The sequence below is a fragment of the Schistocerca piceifrons genome, chromosome 7, assembly GCF_021461385.2.
Source record: "Schistocerca piceifrons isolate TAMUIC-IGC-003096 chromosome 7, iqSchPice1.1, whole genome shotgun sequence".
Taxonomy (NCBI): Eukaryota; Metazoa; Arthropoda; class Insecta; order Orthoptera; family Acrididae; genus Schistocerca; species Schistocerca piceifrons.
Window position 1 is genome coordinate 192,366,919 of NC_060144.1, and position 24,683 is coordinate 192,391,601.

Below are 24,683 nucleotides of genomic sequence, written 5' to 3' on the forward strand. Positions count from 1 at the left end.
CATTGCACACAACACGATGTACATGACTTCAATGACAGCTTCACAGGCCATGCCAACTGGATTTTTCTGTCACCACTACCAGCTTTTCTGGATTGCACAAATGGAAACTCTACTTGCAAAGTGTTTTTCATTGTTGCAGCCCACTTGGCCTCAACCTTTGCTAACCTCTGTCCTTCACCTGCCTCACTGATTGCTTTGTTCCCTCTCCAACCTTACACATGCTTTTTGGCATCCATTCACCTGCACAGTTCTTCCTCTCTCTTCTCTCCAGCCATCCCCCCTCCCCCCACACATACACACCACCTCCTCCTCTCATACTGCCAGCACAGCTCTCCTGATGATGTTGCCCCTAGCAGTTCACCATCCTGTTCCACCATGTCTCTACACACTCCCAAAATCTACTTTTGAAGGTGCTTGTGTACTGCTCAGTGCCTCTCCTCTATATGGTGATTAGGAGACAATCCTAATTTATTTTGTTACTGTTGACTCATTCTTGATTTTCCATTTTTTGAAAATGTAAATAATATTTCTTGAAAATTAGTTACTGGATCTTTGCGAATGGACTGTTACTGAATTTGTTAAAAAACGGTACATGCAATACGATACAGCATAATGCCTAACTACACTATTATAAATATAATACATGAGGGTCAATCAATAAATAAAACAGAGTATTCAAAATTATTAGGTATCTTTATTGATAAAAACTTGAACTGGAAGTCAAATGTCATATATTTCCTTAAATGTCAAAGTTTTTCAAATTTTGCATTACAGATAATATCAGGTTTTGGACATGAAAAGTCAAAAGGTTGACTTAATTTCTTATTTTCATTCATTAATGTCTTATGGGAGCATATTCTGGGGTAACTCATCATTGAGAAAGAAGTGTTCATTGTACAGAAGCATGCAATGTGGATAGTATGTGGTGTACACTCTAGTACCTCTTGTGGACAGCACCAGTTGGCCATACTGACATCAGCCTCATAGTAAATTTACTTCCTGACTACATTTGTTCTCACCAACCAATCACAGTTTGAAAACAATAATAACATGCTTAAATGTAGCATTAGAAGGAGAAATGATTTATACTGTCCATCACTGAGTCTAGTGTGGCACAGAAAGAGAGAGGTATTCAGCTACGAAAATCTTCAACTTCCTCCCCCCCCCCCCTTCCCCACCTGCCTCTCCTCCCACCCTCCCCCTCCACTGTCCAAATGATGAAGGCAGTTTAATACATAACAAGAAAAATCATCATTCAAGAAATAGTATAAATAGTCAGCATGTTACCAATTTTTCACTGAGAAAGTGTACTATAATTGTAAAACAGACACATTCCACATCACAGTGAGAGATGAAAATTATGATCCAAAGAATATGTAAATAACTAATTAACTAGTGACCAAACAAACTACAGTATTCTGTTTCAACTAAATAATATAGATGCACACTACATTAGTTGGGTAAAACTTATAAATAATTTTATATCGCTAGCCATACCTCTGACTTAAAGATATGGTGACTTGTTTAACCAAACATGCCATTTTCCCACTTTTCATTATAATAGATTATTATTTTTGGTAGATCCTTAAAGCTATCAGATGCTGAAAGAGGATATTTTCATAGCTACATGTGTAACAATACTAATAATCATAATAATGGTAAGTTTAGCTTGAAAATTATGTGAATAAAAGAGTGTGTTCTTAGTTCTGCCTGATCTTGTATCATATTGATCCATGCTCTCCACTGCTTATTAAGAATTTATTACATGTTTGGTGTAGAAAACATTCTATACTTCCAAGGGCTCCACAACATGTATAATCTATAGCATAATGTCCACTAAACAATTTGTATACATTTGTATTTATTGTCCCTGTGAACACATTTTGCACATTTCTCTGACCAATTTCATCGAATTCTCATTGGCTGTAAAATTGTATGGAATCACCACAATGGCAAGACGTCAGTATCACAATGCATATAGCTGCTATATGGCACTAGGAAAGTGGCTCTGGTAATGATGGCTTTTTGGTTTCTGAAGACCATGGGTCAAAACACACACAGATAGAGATATTGTCTATGTATAGCTTTAAGAATGGAATTACAGCACATTGTAATGTAATAATCTCTCTGTAAATGCTTATTTTTAATGTCTGCAGTAATTAATTTTTTTTGTTTGGAGCAGGTCTGCATTTCCATGCTGGTTGGTAGCCAATCTATCCTTTTTGCATGTGGTGCGCTATGGAGGATATTTCATGGTGCTTACAGGCTTCTTCCAGATACTAGCCTGCATCCTGTGGGCATCAATACGAAATTATCAAGAGCTAGCAATACCTATCGGGAAAGAAGTTCTTGTGACACACTTTGGCTTTCATTTTTGGCTTGTGCTCATTGTAGGTAAGCTATAAACATTTAAATAGTGGTATCTACATTAGGATGGTAATGTTTTGGGCAAGAAAGTGATAAATGAGGAAAGAAGTCATTAGAGACAGAGTACAAGGTAAAACCGTACAAGGTTGGGGAAGAAAAATGTTCATGTTATTTTCAACAGAACTGTTCCACCATTTGGTCAATGGGGAAATGAAATGCAGTACCCCCATGTGCGAGTTTAAGTATCTTACCACTGTGATACCATGTTAGGCAGAAGCAGGAGAAAGTAAGAAGAGTATAATGTTGGCATAGGTGGGGAATGTGGCCGAAGATGATAATTAAGGAAATGGCGAGGGTAATGGCGAATGAGTCAGAAGATGGTGGTTGAAAATAAAGGACTAGCAGAGCTTTGGGCCAAGGGATTGTGGAGATATATTATAGGCTGGCAGTTTCAATGTGTGCAGTTCAGAGGAGCTTGTGCTAGGAAGGAGGACCTAATGGAACTGAAAATGAAACAACTGTTGAAATCACTGGTGTTGTAGTGTGCATCATGCTCACCAAGTGGGTGGTCAAGTTTTTAGTTAATCAAGAATTGGAAGGTGGCCTTTTCTGAATAGAGACAGCTCACATAAGGCTAGCACTCATAGTGTATACCATAGCTTCTTTCACAAATGAAATAAACTTTGATAGAACAGGAAATGCCCGTGACTGGACTGCAACAGGAAGTAGTGAGTGCATGTATAGAAAAGGCCTTTGCATGAAGCAGTGATTCATAGGGTGGCTGATTGATAGAGGGTGTGGTGTAGTGGTACATTTGGATACTGTGTAGCCTGAATTGGCAACAGAATACCACTTTGTGGGATGACAGTGGAATTATAGGTAGGATATTCCTCATCTCATCGTAGCACATGACAACAGGGTGTGGTTGTCTTTTCAAGGTGATAATGGGAGCGCTAGTCTGTGGCTGGTTTACAGTGATGACAAGAGTTATTTATTTCATGGGAAGAAATTGTGCAGATTATCGGTTTCTATACTACTGAACAAGGCAGTGCAGTGGTATTCAGGATGATGGTACTTCAAATTCTTGGCTGACCATAAAGATACAAGTTTTCCATAATTTCAGTAAATTGTTTAATTTGAATTCCAGTATGGTTCCTCTGAAAGGACTTGGTCCTTTTCCTTCCTCATTTGCGCCTAACCCAGGTTGTGCTGTGCCTCTGATGAGCTTGTCATTAATATTAATATTGTTAAAATATATCTAAAAACAAAGATGATGTAACTTACCAAACAAAAGCGTTGGTATGTTGATAGACACACAAACAAACATGAACACACACACAAAATTCAAGCTTTCGCAACCCACAGTTGGTTCATCAGGAAAGAGGGAAGGAGAGGGAAAGACGAAAGGATGTGGGTTTTAAGGGAGAGGGTAAGGAGTCATTCCAATCCTGGGAGCGGAAAGATTTACCTTAGGGGGAAAAAAGGACAGGTATACACTCACACACACACACACATATCCATCCGCACATATGCAGACACAAGCAGACATATGTAAAGCCTTTACATTCTCATAGTGTTTCGTATGGCATTGTGACCGAGCACTTGAATTACCGAAAATTGTGCGCACGTTGGGTACTGAAAATGTTGACGGATGTGCACAAAACCAAACGTTTAGACAGTGCATTGACTTTCCTTAAACGGTACCACAATGACGGTGATGATTTCTTAAGCCAAATTGTTATGGGTGTTGAAACATGGGCAGCCTACGTCACACCAGAATCAAAGCAACCGTCCATGGAAGTTGAGCAAGGGCATCGTTTTGCTGCAAGACAATGCCTGTCCACATGTGGCAAATCAGACCAAAGATCTCATCACATCTTTTCTATGGGAAACTCTAGATCATCCTCCATACAGCCCCGATCTTGCACCCAGTGACTACCATCTGTTCCTGCACTTGAAGAAACACCTGGGCAGTCAGCGTCTTCAAGACGATGACAAAGTCAAAGCAGTGGTTAACAAGTCAGGCGGCAGACTTCTGTGAGGAGGATATTAAAAAACTGGTACAACGTTATGACAAGTGCCTCAATATTGACAGGAATTATGTAGAAAAGTAGATTAAGGTATAGGCTTTCATGTAAAAATAAAATTAATGAGATATCTTAGCAAGTCTTTTTTAAATTTCAAAACGGTACTTACTTAAAAAACACACCTCATAGATGTAAATATGTCAGTACTTTCCTCTCAAACTTTTCTTATCTGTGATAGGTTTTACAATATTAGGAGTTTTGTTCTAGGGTATTATCTCCTTTTGATAGGTTCTTTTTGATAAGTTTTTAGACATAACATGAAGATTATCTGGCTATCTTGCGCAGTGATTATGAAGTTTTATTCATATGTTCCTTACTCATTTATGTTTCTTGAAGAACAGTAATATTTATGATATGTACATATTGGGCAATTGTGCTATATTGAACTTTTAAACAAAGATCTACTCGTACATGAGCCACTAATGCTGTGTGCAGTGACTGATTCTGATAGTGGTCTTTTTTTTATTCCATACATCTCTGTGTTGCAGAAAAGATGTCTCAGGATATCATTCTATATTTTACACATGAATTTCCAGGGTCATTAATGCATAACAACCTCTACTTACCTTTTGAAGTAACATGTCTCATTTCATGTTACTCTGGATCCACAAGCTCAAAAAATCTGTTGACAGAAAGGTATAAGAATATGTAGATGGGCTATTCAAGGAAAGTGAGATGAAAGACAGGGTTATGGAAAGGGAAGAGAAACTAGCTACAGATGAGATGGGAGGTATGATGCTGTGAGAGGAATTTGACAGAACAGTGAAATACTTAAGCTGAAACAATGCCCCTGAAATAGGCAAAGTTTCCCAATAATTATTGAGATCCTTGGGAGAGCCAGCCATGACAAAGCTATTCCATATGGTGTGCAAGGTACTTGAGACAGTGGAAATATCCTCAGACTTCAAGAAGAATGTAACAATTCCAATTCCAAGGACAGCAGTTGCTGACATGTGAGAATATTAATTGCACAAGACTGGTGTAAATTATTTACAGAAGACTGGAAAAGCTAGTAGAAGCCAATCTTGGGGATGATCAGTTTATGTTCCAAAGAAAGGCAGGAACATGTATGGTAAAACAAAAAAATGACCCGACAAATTATCTTGGACAGTGGGTTGAAGGATTTAAAGAAAGGTTTTGAATATGTTGACTAGAATACACACTTTGAAATTCTGAAGATGTTGTTGTTGTTGTTGTTGTGGTCTTCAGTCCTGAGACTGGTTTGATGCAGCTCTACATGCTACTCTATCCTGTGCAAGCTTCTTCATCTCCCAGTACCTACTGCAACCTACATCCTTCTGAATCTGCTTAGTGTATTCATCTCTTGGTCTCCCTCTACGATTTTTACCCTCCACGCTGCCCTCCAATGCTAAATTTGTGATCCCTTGATGCCTCAAAACATGTCCTACCAACCGATCCCTTCTTCTAGTCAAGTTGTGCCACAAACTTCTCTTCTCCCCAATCCTAGTCAATACCTCCTCATTCTGAAGATACGAGGGTTAAATACAAGAAACAAAAGATTATCAACAATTTGTACAGAAACCAAACTGCAGCTATAAGAGTTGAAGGAAGAGAAGCAGTATTTAAGAAGGGAGTAGGGCAGGGTTGCAGCCTATCTATCCCCTGTCTATCCCCAATGTTATCAATCTGTACATTGACAAGCAATAATGAAAATCAATGATAAGTAATAAAAACGTTGAGGTTAGCCAATGACATTGGAATCACAGCAGTCTTAAAACTTTCTCAGAATGGTTTACATCTATCTTCAAGAGCCTGCCAGTTCAGTTCCTTCAGTATCTCTGTGACACACTCTCATGAATCAAACAAACATGTGACCATTCATGCTGCCTTTCTCTGTATATGTTCAATTTCCCCTGTTAATCCTATTTGGTACAGATCCCACATGCTTGAGCAGTTTTCTAGAATGGGTTCCACAAGTGATTTGTAAGTGATCTCCTTTTTGGACTTACTGCAGTTCCCCAGTATTCTACCAATAAATCATAGCCTACCATCTGCTGTACTCACGACTGAGCCTTTGTGATCATTCCATTTCATATCCCTACGAAGTGTTACACTGAAGTATCTGTATGAGTTGGCTGATTCTAACTGTGACCGATTGATATTATAGTGATAGGATAATGTTTGTTCGTTTGATAAGCAGTTAGAAACTAATCTAATTTTGTTGTCTGTGAGTCTTGTGCTAACTTTTTGTGTATGGTTACTTAGAAATGGCCACTACATTGGTAAGCTTCACAGTCATAGTTTCCATGTATGTGAAGGAGAATGGTAGGCCTATCACATCAAATGCTTATGTTAAGCCGAGGAATATTCCCATTACATGTCTTTTCCCACCCATAAGTTTTGGACTACTATATCTACAGCCACATATAGGTGTCTGTTGATTCCTGGCTTTCGCAGTCATGCTTTAGTTTTATTGATGTATAATTTTTGTTCGTGAGTTTTGTCATCCTGGTATATGTAATATGTTCTAATAATTTGAAAAAATGGAGGTCAAAAGTAATTAGGTAATAATTACAGACATTATTTTTCTGTTCTGTGGTTTCATTAGTAAAAAACATGAGTTTTTGTAAGGCACGTTTGGTAATACTAGATTTTGCTTTTGGTTGTGTGCATGTTGGTAGTGAAATGGTCTTGTTTAAAATCTTCAGCTATTGTTGTTAAGTAACAGTTGAAGATGTTTGCTGTTTCTGTTGAACTAGCTATTTTCTTATTGTTCTGTGCCAGCACACACTGTTTCAGTTATAAAAAAATAATGCCCTATATCCTATCTGATGAAATCCAGTTTATTTGTTGCATTATCATTATACATTCTTAAGACTATTGATTTATTTTCTAAAGATGTTTTTTGTAGTATATGTGTTCATCTATTTGATGAGTTCTTTCCTTACCCATGTCATGCAGTATTCGTATTCTCTTGCACACGGCTCCAATTCCTTTAATATTCCAGTTCTTTGTTGTTTCTGGATTATATGCTTTTGTTAGGTCTAATAATGTGCATAAAGGAAAGGCTGATACAAAATATAGTACTCTACAAATAAGGTGAACTTATCATCTGCGTTTAGAGTATGACTGATACACGACCAATGTTCACTACTTAATAATTCATTAAAGTGTCTTAACTTTGACTACATGTAGAGTCTTTGTTTCATTTTTAGGCTACTATTTTTGCAGACTGTTCTTTTAATCCATTCTGAGGACTGGGCTGTGTGATCACTACTTTTACTGATGCACCTTTCTTATACTTGTTAACGGTTACTTGGTCCGAGCTTTTCTGGTTGGTTGGTGTGACTCTAGTTGGAACATCCACCCTTGTTTCAGATTACGTGCTTTAGTTAGGTCTAATAATTTACACTTGTGTTTATTTTCTGTGAGGAAGTCCATGTTTCTGTCACCAGAAATGGCTGCCTCACAATTAATTATACTTACTTTGAATGCAATCTGTTATAATGTCAAGTTCAACAAATATATTTCTAGGATGACACAATACATGTAAGTCACAGCACAAGTAAACAAAGTAAGATGTGTGTACACTGTAACAGTCAAATCAGTACTGAGTCCAAGTCTAGCGGTCGTTGACTGGCTGGCCGCTTAGGTGGCGGGGCTGCTGCATGGTTGGCAGACACCGCCGCATGTAGAGGACACGCATAACTGCGAGGCGGCACTTTGAAAGATCGGCGAGTCACAACGCTTTTCCCCCCTTTGAATTTTTTGCACAGGTCTTGATGGAGGTGGCCTGTAGATTGCTAACGTCCATAGGTGTTGTTTGACTGGCCGTAAAGTCTCGAGGAGGAGGCTTCCCATACGGATGGAAGTGTCCCCGATGATAACGGGTCGAGATGACAGAGGAGACGTAGGGGTCGAATCTGCTGGGGCCCCGTGCCCCAATCTGCCCATTGCGGCAAGTCCGGTTGTTATAACAGGAGACATGGGCGATGTGTCGGCATCCGTACGACAAGGAGGTGAGTAGAGTTGCTCCAACAGATGATGGTCATCTGGTTCCTGCATGGGCACGTCTCCTGGTGGCGTTAGTTCTTGTGCTGGCACCGAGATGATGGTGAGAGGGCTGCGTTGTGAGTAATGAGAGATTCCAAGATCCTGGGTGTCAGGTAGAGCCGAAGGTGGTGTAGCGGCATTCGGAACAGGCATTGCCGGCACACGAGGCTGAAGCTGGTCCGAATGACACACTGCTACACCCGTGTCCGTCTGGATTTCATACAAGTGTCAGCCACGGTGTCGTAAGATGTGGCCAGGACTCCATTTTGGCTGCCTGCCATGTCCCCCTACCCATACAAGGTTGTCGGCGGTGAACCGGCCAAGCGAAGGCACCCGCAGCCATTAGATGGAAGGCCGCAAAAGATGAAGTAGCGTGCGGGGCTGTCGGCCATGTAACAGCTCAGCCAGGCTGCGGTCACCCATGGAGGTGAAACGGTAAGAAGCCAGAAACTGGAGAAGCGCATCATCAGCAGCAGAAGTCAGGAGTTTCCTCATCTGAGCCTTAAATGTGCGGACCAGTCGTTCAGCCTCACCATTTGACTGTGGATGGAATGGAGGGGCCGTGTCATGCAAAATCGGAAGAGGCAAATCACAGACCATTATCAGTAACAAGAATAGAGGGAAGGCCTTCCAAAGAGAAAATGCGAGCTAGAGCATTGGTGGTTGCCGCGGTGGTGGGCGACGTGCAACAGACAATTAAAGGAAAGTTAGAGTAGGTGTCAATAACCAGAAGCCAATAATTACCTAAAAAAGGTCCCGCGAAGTCAGCATGAATATGCTCCCAGGGCTTCTCAGGCAAAGGCCACAGTGACGAAGATGACTTCGGGGCGGTGGCCTGTGACGCACAAGGGCCGCAGGCAGCGACCATGTGTGCGATTTCAGAGTCGATGCCGGGCCAGTACACATATCGGTGCACCAGAGATTTTGTGCGAGAGACACCCCAGTATCCTTGGTGAAAGAGGCGCAAGACCGAAGCACGCAAAGACACAGGTACCACAACACGCGGCGAAGCATTGTCGGTGGAAAGGAGGATAACACCATCCCTAGCCGTGAGGCGGTAACGCAAAGCATAGTAGTTCAGCAATGGATCAGAAGGCTTAGCAGATGGGCAATATGGCCAACCCTTCTGAATACAGCATAAAACCCGGGAGAGGGTAGGATCAGAACCCGTAAAAGCCACCAGCCGGTCCCCGGTGATGGGGAACTCGTCCACAACCCGCTGCTCGGCAACATCCAGGTGGAAACACAAAATTACATCCCTATTGAATGCCTGATCAGGACCCATGGGAAGGCGAGACAGAGCATCAGCATTTGCATGTTGAGCCGTCAGCCGGAAATGAATCTCATAATTGAAACAAGACAAGTAAAGAGCCCAACGCTGGAGGCGGTGTGCAGCCTTGTTGGGAAGCGACGTTGATGGATGAAACAAGGAAACAAGTGGTTTGTGGTGCGTAACAAGATGAAATTTGGATCCATAGAGAAAAACACCAAACTTGTGAAAAGCATAAATAATGGCCAAAGCTTCTTTTTCAATTTGCATCCGTGGGTGTTTTGGAGACATAAGAATGAGTTGTTCAGAACCGTCAGAAAAACGGTGCACAAGGACTGCACCAATCCTGTATTGAGAGGCGTCCATGGCAAGAACAAGATGTTGGCCAGGTCGATAAGTAGCCAGGCATGGGGCCTGTTTCAGCATAGTCTTCAATTTCTGGAAAGCCGCATCACAAGACGCAGACCAGTGAAAGGGCATGTTTTTATGCAACAGGCGATGCAATGGCTGAGCCACCAAAGCCGCAGGTGGTAAAAACCTGTGATAGTATGCTATTTTCCCCAAGAAGGCCTGCAGTTCCTTAACAGATGTAGGGCGAGGAAGGGCATCGATCGCAGCGACAGTTTGCTGAAGCAGACGAATACCATCCCGAGAGAGTTGAAACCCAAAGTATGTGATAGATGCCTGAAACAATTTTGATTTCTGAAGATTACACTTAAGACCGGCGGTCTGTAAGACATGAAAAAGTGTGCGGAGATTCTGAAGATGTTCTTCAGTGGTGGAGCTCGTGACAACAATGTCGTCCACGTAATTTATACACCCAGTGACAGGGATCAATAATTGTTCCAAGAATCACTGAAAGAGAGCAGGGGTTCTGGCAACCCCAAATGGCAATAATTGGTATTGATAGAGGCCGAAAGGCGTGTTAAGGACCAGGAACTGCCAGGAAGCAGCATCAAGAGTAAGTTGATGATAAGCTTCTGACAAGTCAAGTTAAGAAAAATAGTGGCCTCCAGCAAGTTTAGTGAACAACTCTTCAGGTCGGGGCATAGGGTAAGTGTCGATAAGGGATTGAGCATTTACAGTGGCTTTGAAATCACCACAGAGATGAATATCACCATTGGGCTTAGCAACGACAATGACAGGAGAGGACCACTGACTGGAAGTGAGAGGAAGCAGGACCCCTGAAGCAGTGAGATGATCCAGCTCCCATTTGATCCGATCACGAAGGGCCACAGGAATGGGCCGAGCCCAAAAAAACTTAGGCCGAGCAGTGGGTTTGAGCATGATATGAGCATCAAAGTCGTTTGCATGGCCTAACCTAGGAGAAAAAAGGGACAAAAATGTCATCGACAAGGAATCCAATTGAGCATAAGGAATAGCATCAGAGACGATATTGACAGAGTCATCTATGGAGAACCCAAAAACGCGAAAGGCATCGAAACCAAAAAGATTCTCCGCATTACTATGGTTGACCACAAATATGGGAACAGTGCAAACGATGGATTTGTAAGGTACCTCGGCATTAAATTGTCCCAAGAGAGAAATCTTCTGTTTATTGTACATCCGTAATCGCCTAGTGACAGGTGATAGGATTGGAGAACCCAACTGAAGATACGTCTGAGAATTGATGATAGTGGCAGCAGAACCAGTATCCACCTGCATGCGAACATCCCGACCACGGATTTGGATAGTGAGGAATAACTTCCCCGAAAGGGAAGAAGTACCATTGACAGACAACACAGAAGCAGAATCAGCGTCACGTTCATGAACGTCAGGTATGTGGTCAGATTTGCAAACGGATGACACATGACCCTTCTTTTTGCATTTGCAACACACGGCCCAACATTGGGGACAATCCTCCCGTGAATGTTTCGTAAAACACCATGGACATGAAGGAAGTTGCCGTGGGTTTTGCTGCAGTTTCTTAGGGGTTTGTTTATGGTTAGGCCAAGGCTGCGCTTGGGAGTGTACTGCGGAAACGTCGGCCGGCGGGGACATGCCGCATGCTTCGTCAACAGTGCACAGAGGTTGTACTTCCCTGACGTCAGCCCATGCCTCTATTTGCGCTCCAGCGGCGCGAGAAATTTCAGAAGACTGAGCGATGGATAGGACTTCATCGAGAGTTAGATTTGCCAACTGAAGGGCACGTTGCCTAACTTCTTTGTCGGGCACTGATCGGATAATAGCATCCCGTACCATGGAATTGGCATAGGATTCTTTGTGAACGTCAGTAACAAATTGACACTTTCGACTGAGGCCGTGAAGTTCAGCCGCCCAAGCCCAATAGGATTGATTCGGGATTCGGTTGTTTTTGACAACGATAAAAGGCAACATGAGAGGCTACCACATGTGTATGCTTTTGAAAATATACGGACAGAAGTGAGCACATTTCAGCAAAAAAATGGTTCAAATGGCTCTGAGCGCTATGGGACTTAACTTCTGAGGTCATCAGTCCCCTAGAACTGAGAACTATTTAAACCTAACTAACCTAAGGACATCACACACATCCATGCCCGAGGCAGGACTCAAACCTGCGACCGTAGCGGTCACGTGGCTCCAGACTAAAGCGCCTAGAACCGCTCGGCCACCATGGCCGGCACATTTCAGCAAAGGACAAAGACGCAGGATCCTGCAAAGGAGCCAATTGCGACAACAACTGATACATTTGAGGTGAAATCCATGAAAGGAACAAAGACTTACATGTTTGGTCATCCGCAACATGAAATGCCAAGAAGTGCTGTCAAAGACGTTTTTCGTAATCAGACCATTCTTCCGCCGTCTCGTCGTAAGGAGGAAAAGGAGGTAGAGACAACGACGAGAGACCCCCCGCACTGAACGCCGCAACGAAATCACAAATTGCAGATGTGAGAAGCATTTGCTGTTCAATGAGACCTTGTAATAGTTGCTCTAAAGTAGCCATGGAAACCTGTGGGTCAACGATGAAAAAAAAAATTCACTACCTCGTCACCAATTGTTATAACGTCAAGTTGAACAAATATATTTCTAGGACGACACAATACATGTAAGTCAACACAATACATGTAAGTCACAGATCAAGTAAACAAAGTAAGACGTGTGTACACTGTAACAGTCAAATCAGCACTGAGTCCAAGTCTAGCGGCCGCTGGCTGGCTGGCCACTTAGGTGGCGCGGCTGCTGCATGGCTGGCAGACAGTGCCGCATGTAGAGGATGCGCATAACTGCACGGCAGCACTTTGAAAGATCGGTGAGTCACAACACAACCATTTTTGTTTAGCCTGTACCATGGCGGTCATTGATATTGGATGAAACAGCAAGTTCATTATTAGTAGTCTCAGTTTATTTATATCCATGCCACGTTACGGAGGTTTGAACTTCCATCATCAGTCTGATTCATGTGGATTAATAGAACATGGATGTGTCATGTTACACCTTTTAGGTAACCTTTGACATCTTCTCCAGTGCTCACAGGCTACTTTTTCTGAGTGTTACATCACATACACCATCACACTTTCTAATTGTATTAGATTCTAAGTGCCACCTTTGATCCCGTCTGTTTTTGCAAAGTGTGATGGCATATGTGATGTAACAGGACATAAAAAGTAGCCTTTGACCACTGGAGACAGCATCACATGTTACCCTCCCTCCCCCAATCCTCCCTCTCAACCCCCCCCCCCCCCAAAAGTTGTAATGCGAAACATACATGTATTAATCCACAGGAATTCACCTGGTGTTAGATAATCTGAAACAAATCATAGAAATAAATAAATTGTGACTACTTTCATTCATTGTACTTTCACTCTTTACAAAAATATTTCAAATGTTCCTAATGGGGAATGGTACACAATTGCAGCTATTACATTTATTTCTGCAACTATGACCGCTGCACTCTCAAAGTCCTTGCCACAAATAAGCGAGGTGACTTCAATATTAATTGTATAAGTGATTGTGCAAGGAAGAGGATGCTGGTAGACCTCCTTAATTCGTATAATCTTATGCAAACCGTATTCTTTCCAACGAGAGTGCAAGGGAACAGTAGAACAGTAGAACAACCATACTTTCATTCATTGTACTTTCACTCTTTACAAAAATATTTCAAATGTTCCTAATGGGGAATGGTACACAATTGCAGCTATTACATTTATTTCTGTAACTATGACCGCTGCACTCTCAAAGTCCTTGCCACAAATAAGCGAGGTGACTTCAATATTAATTGTATAAGTGATTGTGCAAGGAAGAGGATGCTGGTAGACCTCTTTAATTCGTATAATCTTATGCAAACCGTATTCTTTCCAACGAGAGTGCAAGGGAACAGTAGAACAACCATAGACAACATTTTTGTTCATTCCTCATTACTAGAAGAGCATTCTGTTAGCAAAAAGGTGAATGGCCTTTCAGATCATGATGCACAAATTTTAACTCTAAAAGATTTTTGTGCTGCAACACGTGTTAAATATAGTCATCAGCTGTTTAGGAAAGCTGATCCAGTTGCTGTAGAGACCTTTGTAAACCTTATCAAGGAACAAGAGTGGCAAGATGTTTATAGCGCTGATACAGTAGACGATAAATATAATGCTTTTCTCAAGACTTTTCTCGTGCTCTTTGAAAGTTGCTTTCCGTTAGAACGTTCAAAACAGGGTACTAGCACAAACAGGCAGCCTGGGTGGCTGACTAGAGGGATAAGAATATCTTGTAGAACAAAGTGGCAATTACATCAAAACGTTAGAATCAGTCAAAATCTAAATGCAGCAGCCCATTACAAACAGTATTGTAAGGTGCTTAAAAATGTTATTAGGAAGGCAAAAAGTATGTGGTATGCAGATAGAATAGCTAAGTCTCAGGATAAAATTAAAACCATATGGTCAGTCATAAGGGAAGTGGCTGGTCTGCAGAGACAGGTCGAGGATATAGAATCAGTGCGTAGTGGGAATGTCCGTGTTACTGATAAGTCGCATATATGTACAGTATTTAATAATTACTTTCTGAATATAGCAGGTGAACTAAATAGAAACCTAGGCCCAACAGGGAATCATATAGCGCTCTTAGAAAAAAGTGTTCCGAGACTGTTACCTGAAATGTTCCTCCATGATACTGACAAGAGGGAGATTGAGTTAATAATTAAATCACTAAAGACCAAGAACTCTCATGCATATGACGGGGTATCTAGCAGAATACTGAAGTATTGTTCTATGTATGTTAGCCCAGTACTTAGCCATATCTGTAACTTTTCCTTTAGGAGTGGTCGGTTTCCTGACCTATTAAAGTACTCGGTAGTGACGCCACTTTATAAAAAGGGAGACAAGAATAATGTTGACAATTATAGACCTATTTCTATGCCATCGGTGTTTGCTAAAGTTATCGAGAAGGTTGTATATACAAGGTTACTGGAGCATTTAAATTCACATAATTTGCTGTCAAATGTTCAGTTTGGTTTTAAAATGGGTTTAACAACTGAAAATTCTATATTCTCTTTTCTCTGTGAGGTTTTTGGACGGATTAAATAAAAGGTTGCGAACACTAGGTGTTTTCTTTGATTTAACGAAGGCTTTTGACTGTGTTGACCACAAAATATTACTGCAGAAGTTGGACCATTATGGAGTAAGGGGAGTAGCTTACAATTGGTTCACCTCTTACTTTAAGAACAGAAAGCAGAAGGTAATTCTCCGCAATATTGAGAGTGGTAGTGATGTTCAGTCCCAATGGGGCACTGTTAAGTGGGGCGTTCCCCAAGGGTCGGTGCTGGGGCCGCTGCTGTTTCTTATTTATATAAATGATATGCCTTCTAGTATTACAGGTGATTCAAAAATATTTCTGTTTGCTGATGACACCAGCTTGATAGTGAAGGATCTTGTGTGTAATATTGAAACAGTATCAAATAATGTAGTTCATGAAATAAGTTCGTGGCTTGTGGAAAATAATTTAATGCTAAATCACAGTAAGACTCAGTTTTTACAGTTTCTAACTCACAATTCAACAAGAACCGATATTTTGATCAGACAGAATGGGCATATTATAAGCGAGACGGAACAGTTCAAGTTCCTAGGCATTCGGATACATAGTAAGCTGTTGTGGAAAGCCCATGTCCAGGATCTTGTTCAGAAACTAAATGCTGCTTTATTTACCATTAGAACAGTATCTGAAATAAGTGACACTTCAACACGAAAAGTAGTCTACTTCGCATATTTTCATACGTTTATGTTGTATGGTATTATTTTTTGGCGTAATTCTTCTGATTCAAAAAGGGTATTTTTGGCTCAAAAGCGGGCTGTTCGAGCTATATGTGGTGTAAGTTTGAGAACCTCTTGTCGACTCCTATTCAATAGTCTGGGAATTCTGACATTGCCCTCACAGTATATATTTTCTTTAATGCCGTTTGTTGTTAGCAATGTTAGCCTATTCCCAAGAGTTAGCAGCTTTCACTCAGTTAATACTATGCAGAAATCCAATTTGCATCTGGAATGCACTTCCTTGACTCCTGTGCAGAAAGGAGTGCAGTATTCTGCTGCATCCATTTTCAATAAGCTGCCACAAGAACTCAAAAATCTTAGCAGTAGCCCAAACTCTTAAGTCTAAACTGAAGAGTTTCCTCATGGCTCACTCCTATTCTGCCGAGGAACTCCTGGAAGAGCTAAAAAATTAAGCAGATTCCAGTGTTACATTGTTGATTTTATTTATTTAAACTTACGACTTGTCACCTGAATATGTTTTTTTTTTTATATTTCATTTTATCTGTTTCTAATATCGTGTTATAATTTAATGTACTGACTCGTTCCATGACCAAGGAGACTTCTCCTTAATTTGGTCCCACGGAACAATAAATAAATAAATAAATAAGATGTTAATTGTTAAGCTATTTGTTTTCTTTCATCCATTGGTGCTGCTCCCCCCTCCCTTTCCCAAACCTGGAACAACATGCTCTGTGCTGACTGACAAAGCTATCAGTGGTATTCATATTCTATTCCCATCCAATGACAGTGCCCTCAACAACTCATAACCACAGACCATGTATTGTTAATATGCTCTGCTTCTCACATATCCACAACTTCATTAAGCGCCCTGTAGTATACAAGGGCAGTTCAGAAAGTAACTGCCTTTCCATCATGGTGGTAGTATTGTTGTGCTGTCATTGTCCTCTGATTCAGTAAGCATCCAGCTGTGAAAGTATGAACTTCAGCATTTGCTTCTTATAATAGCAAACATGAGTGCTGTAACATAAAATCCTGCAAAATACAACAATAATAAGATTTATTTCTGTGAAAAATGTTTCAGCAGCAGACATTCATCATCAGTTGTGTACTGTATAAGATCCAAACATGAGTGAAGGTGTTGCACAGCAATGGCTCCAGTTTCTTAAAAGTGGTTAAGTAGACATTCATTATGAAGAGAGGGGTGGTAGGGCTTCTGTAGTGAATAAAGTTCTTGTCAAGAAAATTTATGAAACAGTTAATGAAAATTGAAAATTTGCCATCTCTGAACTTTCTGAGAAATTCCCGCAAATTCCTCTTATGGTTCTGTTTGAGGCTGTCTCCATTAACTTAGGCTGTGAAATTTCTGTGCTCGGTAGGTACCAAAATTGCTCACAGAGGTCCATAAAATGAAACAAATGGGCTGTGCCTTAGACTTCCTTTCATGCTATGATGCAGAAGGGGAAGATTTTTTCTAAGACAATTTTGATGTGTTGAAACTTGGGTGGCATATGTAAAAGCTGAAATGAAACAACAGTCAGTGTCTTGTGGCCATATCAGTACTCTATGCAAGGCAGACAAGGTGCACCAAACTCTGTCGTAGAGGTAGGTTTGACTACGGTTTCTTGGAATGCTGAGGGAGCTTTGCTGGTTGAATTTGTGGAGTGTGAAACAACGGTCACTTCAGACGTCTACTGCGAAACTTTGAAGAAACTTAAGTGAGTCATTCAAAATAAACATTGCAGTATGCTGACATCCAGTGTTGTGTTTTTGCATGACAGTGTTCATCCTCACAGTGCCCAAAAAGCTCTAGAAATTTTGAAGCAATTCGAACAGGGTGTTTTCAATAATCCTCCATACAGCCCAGACTTGGCACCAAGTGATTTTCATCTGTTCACTCACATGAAGAAGTGAAAGATTGGCTATGTACCTAAGTGGCAGAATTTTACGGAGAAGAAATTTGTAAATTAGTTACATGCTATGACAAATGCTTGAATTTAAATGGTGACTTTACCCTCTAAGACAAAGAAATGATGCACCATGAAGGAATTATATGAATAGGATGAAAATCGGTAGATGAGATACACATGTACAGAAAAACATATGATTACAGTTTCAGAAAAATTTTATGATATATTCCAGAGAAAGAGCTTCACAAATTGAGTAAGACAGTACATGTTGGTCTACCTGTGACCCTTAAATGTACAAGCCATTATTTGGATTGTCATTGATTGATAGAGTTATTGATGTCCTACTGAGGGATATCGTGCCAAATTCCATCCAATTGGTACATTAGATCATCGAAATCATGAGATGGATGGAGAGCCCTGCCAATAATGCTCCAAATGTTCTCAAATGGGGAGAGATCCAGAGACCTTGCTGGCCAAGGTAGGGCTTGACAAGCATCAAGACAAGCAACAGAGGCTCTCACCATGTGTGGGCAGACAGTATCTTGCTGAAATGTATGCCCAGGATAGCTTGCCATGAAGGGCAACAAAATGGGGCACAGACTATTATCAACGTTCCATTGTGCTGTAAGGGTACCATGAGTGACAATCACATGGGTCCTGCAAAGAAATGGCATCTCCTGGTTGTTGGGCCTTTTGGTGGGTGACAGTCACGCTGGTATCTCATCACTGTTGGGGCATCACCAGACCTATCTTCAGCTTTGAATCTCACTGACTGTAGTAGAGCTGTCTTCAGGAATGAGTCCTTTTTTAACTGAGTCCCCGATGACTGACAAAGACCTGTCTGGAGATGCCCCAGACAGTGGTGGAATACTAACCTGACTGCCACCCACCATACTGCCTGACCACTAGGAGTGATGGTCTGGGGTGTCATTTCTTTTCATAGCAGGACCCCTCGGGTTGTCATCCGTGGCACCATTACACCACAGCGGTATGTCGACAACATTCTATGCCCTATTTTGTTGCCTTTCATAGCAAGCCATCCTGAGCTTACATTTCAGCAAGACAATGCCCACCCACACACGGCAAGAGTTTATACTGCTTGTTTTCATGCTTGCTGAGCCTTACCTTAGCCACCAATTTTGCCGGATCTCTCCCCAACTAAAAATGTTTGAAGCATTATAAACAGGACCCTCCAAGCAGCTCAGGATTTTGATGATCGAACATACCAATCAGACAGAATTTGACATGCTAACCCTCAGGAGGACATCCAACAACTCTACAGCCAACAACTCTACCAATCTCCGAAAACCTGAATAGCTGCTTGCATAAGGGCCAGAGGTCGACCAATGTGTTACTGACTTGCTCATTGTGTGAAGCTCTTTCTCTTGAATAAATCATCCAATCTTCTGAAACTGTAATCATTTATTTGTAGGTACAGATTTTCTTTTTCTTAGAATGTTTCCAATGATTTTTTCCATGCAAGTTTTTTTATTTACAGCCAAACAGAAGTTTGCTTCTGAACTTAGTCTCAAGCTTCCTTTCCAGACCTCCCATACAGTTGTCTATGTATCTTTTAAAAATCTGATTCTTACCTACAGTTTAGTCCTCTCGAGTTGTCTTACTAACCCAGGTTTAATCACCTTGAACTTGTCAATTATGTACTTTCTTTTATCCATTATTTTAAGTGCAAACACTTATTTGTCATCCACGCCATGTATCACAGTCATCCCAAAGCAAATATCGAACCTCGGCTCAGACCATTCCAATCTTCTTTCAATTGTGATCCATCTCTGTTTCTAATCCCGAGTAATCTTCCATTCCAGGAATTCCTCATCTCCAACCTGACTCGATACTCCTTACTAAAATCTCTTCTTGGCAAGTCCAGCACCATAGTTATGGAAACAACAGCTATTCGTAACCCAAAAGCCAATCCTGACCTAATCGCTCTTCCCACTGACAAGGTCTCCATCACCATAATCATGAACTGTAGTGACTACATGGCTGATGGTCTCTCCAGCTTTCTGAAACCTCTGCTTACAAACCTTACCATACTATGACCCCATTTCAAAAGTCAAACATGATTTCCATCAACTCCATAAAACATAAGGTCCACTTCAAAACCTGTTAGCATTCTGGCTGAAATTATTTCTCTTTTGAAGCTCAAAGCTACATGTAAATCTGTGAACTGTCATGGGTACAAGCATGGTGAGATAACTTACACTACTGGCCATTAAAATTGTTACACCATGAAGATGACATGCTACAGATGCAAAATTTAACCGACAGGAAGAAGATGCTGTGATATGCAAATGATTAGCTTTTCAGAGCATTCACACAAGGTTGGGCACCGGTGGCGACACCTACAACGTGCTGACATGAGGAAAGTTTCCAATCGATTTCTCATACACAAACAGCAGTTGACAAGCATAGCCTGGTGAAACATTGTTGTGATGCCTTGTGTAAGGAGGAGAAGTGAGTACCATCACATTTCCGACTTTGATAAAGGCTGTATTGTAGCCTATCACGATTGCGGTTTATTGTATCGTGACATTGCTGCTTGCGTTGGTTGAGATCTAATGACTGTTAGCAGAATATGGAATCAGTGGGTTCACGAGGGTAATACTGAACGCTGTGCTGGATACCAACAGCCTCGTATCACTAGCAGTCAAGATGACAGGCATCTTATTCGTGTGGCTGTAACGGATCGTGCAGCCATGTCTCGATCCCCTAGTCAACAGATGGGGACATTTGCAAGACAACAACCATCTGCACGAACAGGTCGGTGACGTTTGCAGCAGCATGGACTATCAGCTTGGAGACCATGGCTGCGGTTTCCCCTGATGCTGCATCACAGACAGGAGTGCCTGCGATGGTGTACTCAACGACAAACCTGGGTGCATGAATGGCAAAACGTCATTTTTTTGGATGAATCCAGGTTCTCTTTACAGCATCATGATGGTCGCATCCATGTTTGGCGACATCACGGTGAATGCACATCAGAAGCGTATATTCGTCATCGCCATACTGGCGTATCACCCGGCGTGATGGTATGGGGTGCCATTGGTTACACGCCTCGGTTACCCCTTATTCACAGACGGCACTTTGAACATGGACGTTACATTTCAGATGTGCTACGATCCGTGGCTCTAGCCTTCATTCGATCCCTGTGAAACCCTACATTTCAGCAGGATAATGCATGACCGCATGCTGCAGGTCCTGTACGGGCCTGTCTGGATACTGACTGCTGCCCTGGCCAGCACATTCTCCAGATCTCTCACCAATTGAAAACATCTGGTCAATGGTGGCTGAGCAACTGGCTCGTCACAATATGCCAGTCACGACTCTTGATGAACTGTGGTATCGTGTTGAAGCTGCATGGGCAGATTTACCTTTACACGCCATCCAAGCTCTGTTTGACTCAATGCCCAGGTGTATCAAGGCCGGAGGTGGTTGTTCTGGGTACTGATTTCTCAGGATCTATGCACCCAAATTGCGTGAAAATGTAATCATATGTCAGTTCTAGTATAATATATTTGTCCAATGAATACCCATTTATCATCTGCATTTCTTCTTGGTGTAGCAATTTTAATGGCCAGTAGTGTAATTGTGAGACAGCTTTAGAAGCCTTAGCTATTCACTCAATCTGTTAAAAACTTTGTCTGGTTCACATTTATAGATATAAATCTAGAGCCATAGCAAAGACAGCCTCTGCTCTTTCCTCCAAAACACAACACTTACTCCTAAATCTACTCCATCCAGCCCTGATAGTACAATAATCTACCTTCCAGGATGTTGGTCTCCACCTGTTGAATGGCCCCATAAAAAAATCTTGGTTAATATCAACTGCACCAGCTACCAACAAAACCTCAACTTAGACAGCTGTCTCTCAATATTATCAAAAACTCCTTTCACAGCAATCATGACACACTTGGTGACCACAACCACTGAGGGAAGCAGGAGTTGTCTGAATGTGTTGATAATCCTGCCACAGACTTAACAGAAGTATGACACCCTGCCCAGCAACCCTGAATCAGAGTGGCACTGCCACGCACATTGCCAGTGTGAAGCACTGATTATCACTCTGGCCTTGAAAAGCTCAATCACATCATCTAGAAGAGCTTCAATTACCCTATGATGAAATATATCCTAACCAGAAACCTACAGCCATGGGCCAAAGTTGTATTGCTTTACCCAAAAAACTTATGCAGTATCCTAGCCCATCTCTTTCCACTCCTATTCTCAGATCACTCCTCTGTGGGTGGCCCAGGTGCAAAACCTGCATCATAAACCTCCTAATACTCCAATCCAGTCACAATAATTTCTTCTTCTGTTAAATATACTGGAACTCCGTGACTTCTAGTCCTAATTTTTCTCAGTTGACTAAGATCCCCTGTTCAATTTGCATTTCTTCTAAAGTCCTTTTGCATCTCCATCCTTTTCTGTTTGTCTGTTATCTAGCTTTGGAAGAATGTGTGGATCTTCTTCGTTGATCTGCCTTCCTTCATTCTCTCTAGAAGTGCACAGAGTATAGCTATCTTTTCCTGGTTTTATGTGTCACTTAGGGGCAGAATGATTATGTTGCCATGTTTGGTCTCAAAGCCCGAGCCCAACTGCCATTTTTTTCCCCCAGCAAATTTTTTGCAAGATACTTCTTTTGCGCCAAATTTTTTGCAAGATGCTTTTTTTGCACTAAATTTTTTGCAAGATACTTCTTTCTCTAAATCTTCTAATGCCATTTTGTACCAGATGAAAAAAATGGTCCCATAGAGGATTTCTGGTTTTACAATTGTATTACAATGCCTTAATGTAACATCTTTAGAAAAACATTTTTCTTTGTACAGATTTTCCCAGTTTTATGTAAGCTCATTTAACTTTTTCAATTGCTGTTTTAATTGCTTCTTTTTCACTTTTTATGTTTATATTTTTACCCATACATTTGAAATTGTCTGTGTTATTGATGTTACCATACTTGGTTTTTAAAATTATTGTTGAGTTACCTTCATTGGTCATGTACTCTATCTTTTCAAAAGATTTCCAGACTTGCCTTTTCAGCTGTCTCCTTCAGAAGTTCTAGTCTTAATTTCGCATTCTCTAAGGTTCTACATATTATTATGAGTTCATCTGCAAAGGTCAAGCAGTTTATTGTTTCTTTTGGGTTACCCATACTATGCTGTTGTTAACTTTTTGTTTTACTTCCTCTGTTTTATTTATTTATTTAGTTATTTTGGCAATAAATCACCTTTAATGGTTTAAATAATGTAAAAATCAGTAGTTGATCAGAAATTAGTTTCTTTCTAGGAGTGCTGGTGGTTATCCTTGGTCTGCTGATAACTTATCTTGACCTTCACTATCCAGATGATCTGGCAGTATTCTTTGGGCTTGATCCATTGTCTGAATATGAAGAATACCATCTGAGTAAGTGATTTCTTTAGCAACCATACAGTATTTGAAACACAAATTTTCATTTGTCTGTCTATTACTTTCAACTGGCAAAATATACTGAATGTTGTGGCAAATTAAGACTTTGTACTGAACTGGGCCTCAAACCCACAAAAATTCCATGTAGCAAATACTATGATAAAAAGTCAAGAAATTTCATCCTTTATATTAAAATTAATACAAACAACTAATGTGACATGAATTATAATTTTTCATGTGCCATAATATATGAAAGTATACTGGCATTCAACATATACAGATTTTTTTTCCTTTCCACAGCTGCTGAGGAATTTGGGAAAGTTGGTCAGCAAATTTCAACTCAGAGTCAACAAGACATTATTGAAATGGGAAATATGCCTGGTGAACCAAGTGAGCTGAAAACTAAGGTAAAGAAAGAAACCTGTCGTCTGCAGGTAAAGAAAGAAATCTGTTGCCAGCAGCTAACTTTTGCATGACTCCTCTCATAAAATGATTTCCACAACTACAAGGAATTCAGGTCTGTTATTGCCTCACCAATACCATACAGTTAGTTTTATGGTTCAATTATTTCTTGAATAACAACAGGATGTTTCATTTCCTTCCTCCCTGACATCATCATTCACTTCATCATGGGGCATACACTGCAATGAATCTTTCCAACAGATTAAAACTTTGTGCTAGATTGATACTGAAAATGTGAGCCATAATTTTAATATACTCTGCCTTAGACTTTGTAACAAACTTCTAGAAAATATAAAAGCAAATACTGAGGTCAAAAACTTCAGAAAGTCTTTAAAGCCACATTTACAGCATCACTGCTTTTACACCATTCAAGAATATTTAAATGTATGAAGCGTATTATTTGTCATTTAAAATCTTTGAGGATAGAAATTACTTTCACTTGTATACATATAAAATGATTTGCCCAATGCCTTATTCATAAGCTGCTTTTGTAAACCAGTTAAAAAATATCCTTACTGAGCTAAACAAAAATGCTTCACAGTTTGACTTGAATCTTAAATCTTCCAGTACCATTCCGTACACTGTAACTGCAATAGTTGGCCATACTGGCAGCAGCCTCACATTATATTTACCGATACAGTGGAATGCATAGTCTGTGGACATTTATCTGTTATGAAGTTTCTTGTTGACAGTCAAGCACAATAAATGATATAACAGTATGATTCATAAACATAATACTAGAAGGACAAATAACACTATCCATCACTGTTTATGGACAAACAAAATGCACCAGTATTATTGAGGAAGTTTCCTGCCAGATAAACCTGGTTTCACTCTGAGAGGAAGTTTCATTTTAGCACACTCTCCACTAGAGAAAGAAAGCCCCCCACATGTCTGTATAAAATTTTAATTTTTTTCGTATGACCCATAATTGAAAATAAAATGAAGTTACTTTTGTTAAAAAACTATGAAACAACATTTCTTTATT

The 24,683-nt window shown here is 40.7% G+C and overlaps 1 protein-coding gene across 6 annotated transcripts in view; it reads left to right on the forward strand.

Moving 5' to 3' along the window:
- LOC124805030 (dual oxidase maturation factor 1-like) overlaps window positions 1-24,683 on the forward strand; it is a 139,367-nt gene that overhangs the window by 80,817 nt on the left and 33,867 nt on the right. For 5 of the 6 annotated variants that reach the window (XM_047265445.1, XM_047265447.1, XM_047265446.1 and 2 more), the window contains exons 7-9: window positions 2,183-2,394; window positions 23,114-23,230; window positions 23,534-23,640. In XM_047265445.1, the coding sequence (XP_047121401.1) occupies window positions 2,183-2,394; window positions 23,114-23,230; window positions 23,534-23,640 (436 nt within the window). The remainder of the gene's footprint in view (window positions 1-2,182; window positions 2,395-23,113; window positions 23,231-23,533; window positions 23,641-24,683) is intronic. The other variant, XM_047265448.1, reaches the window with a different exon arrangement.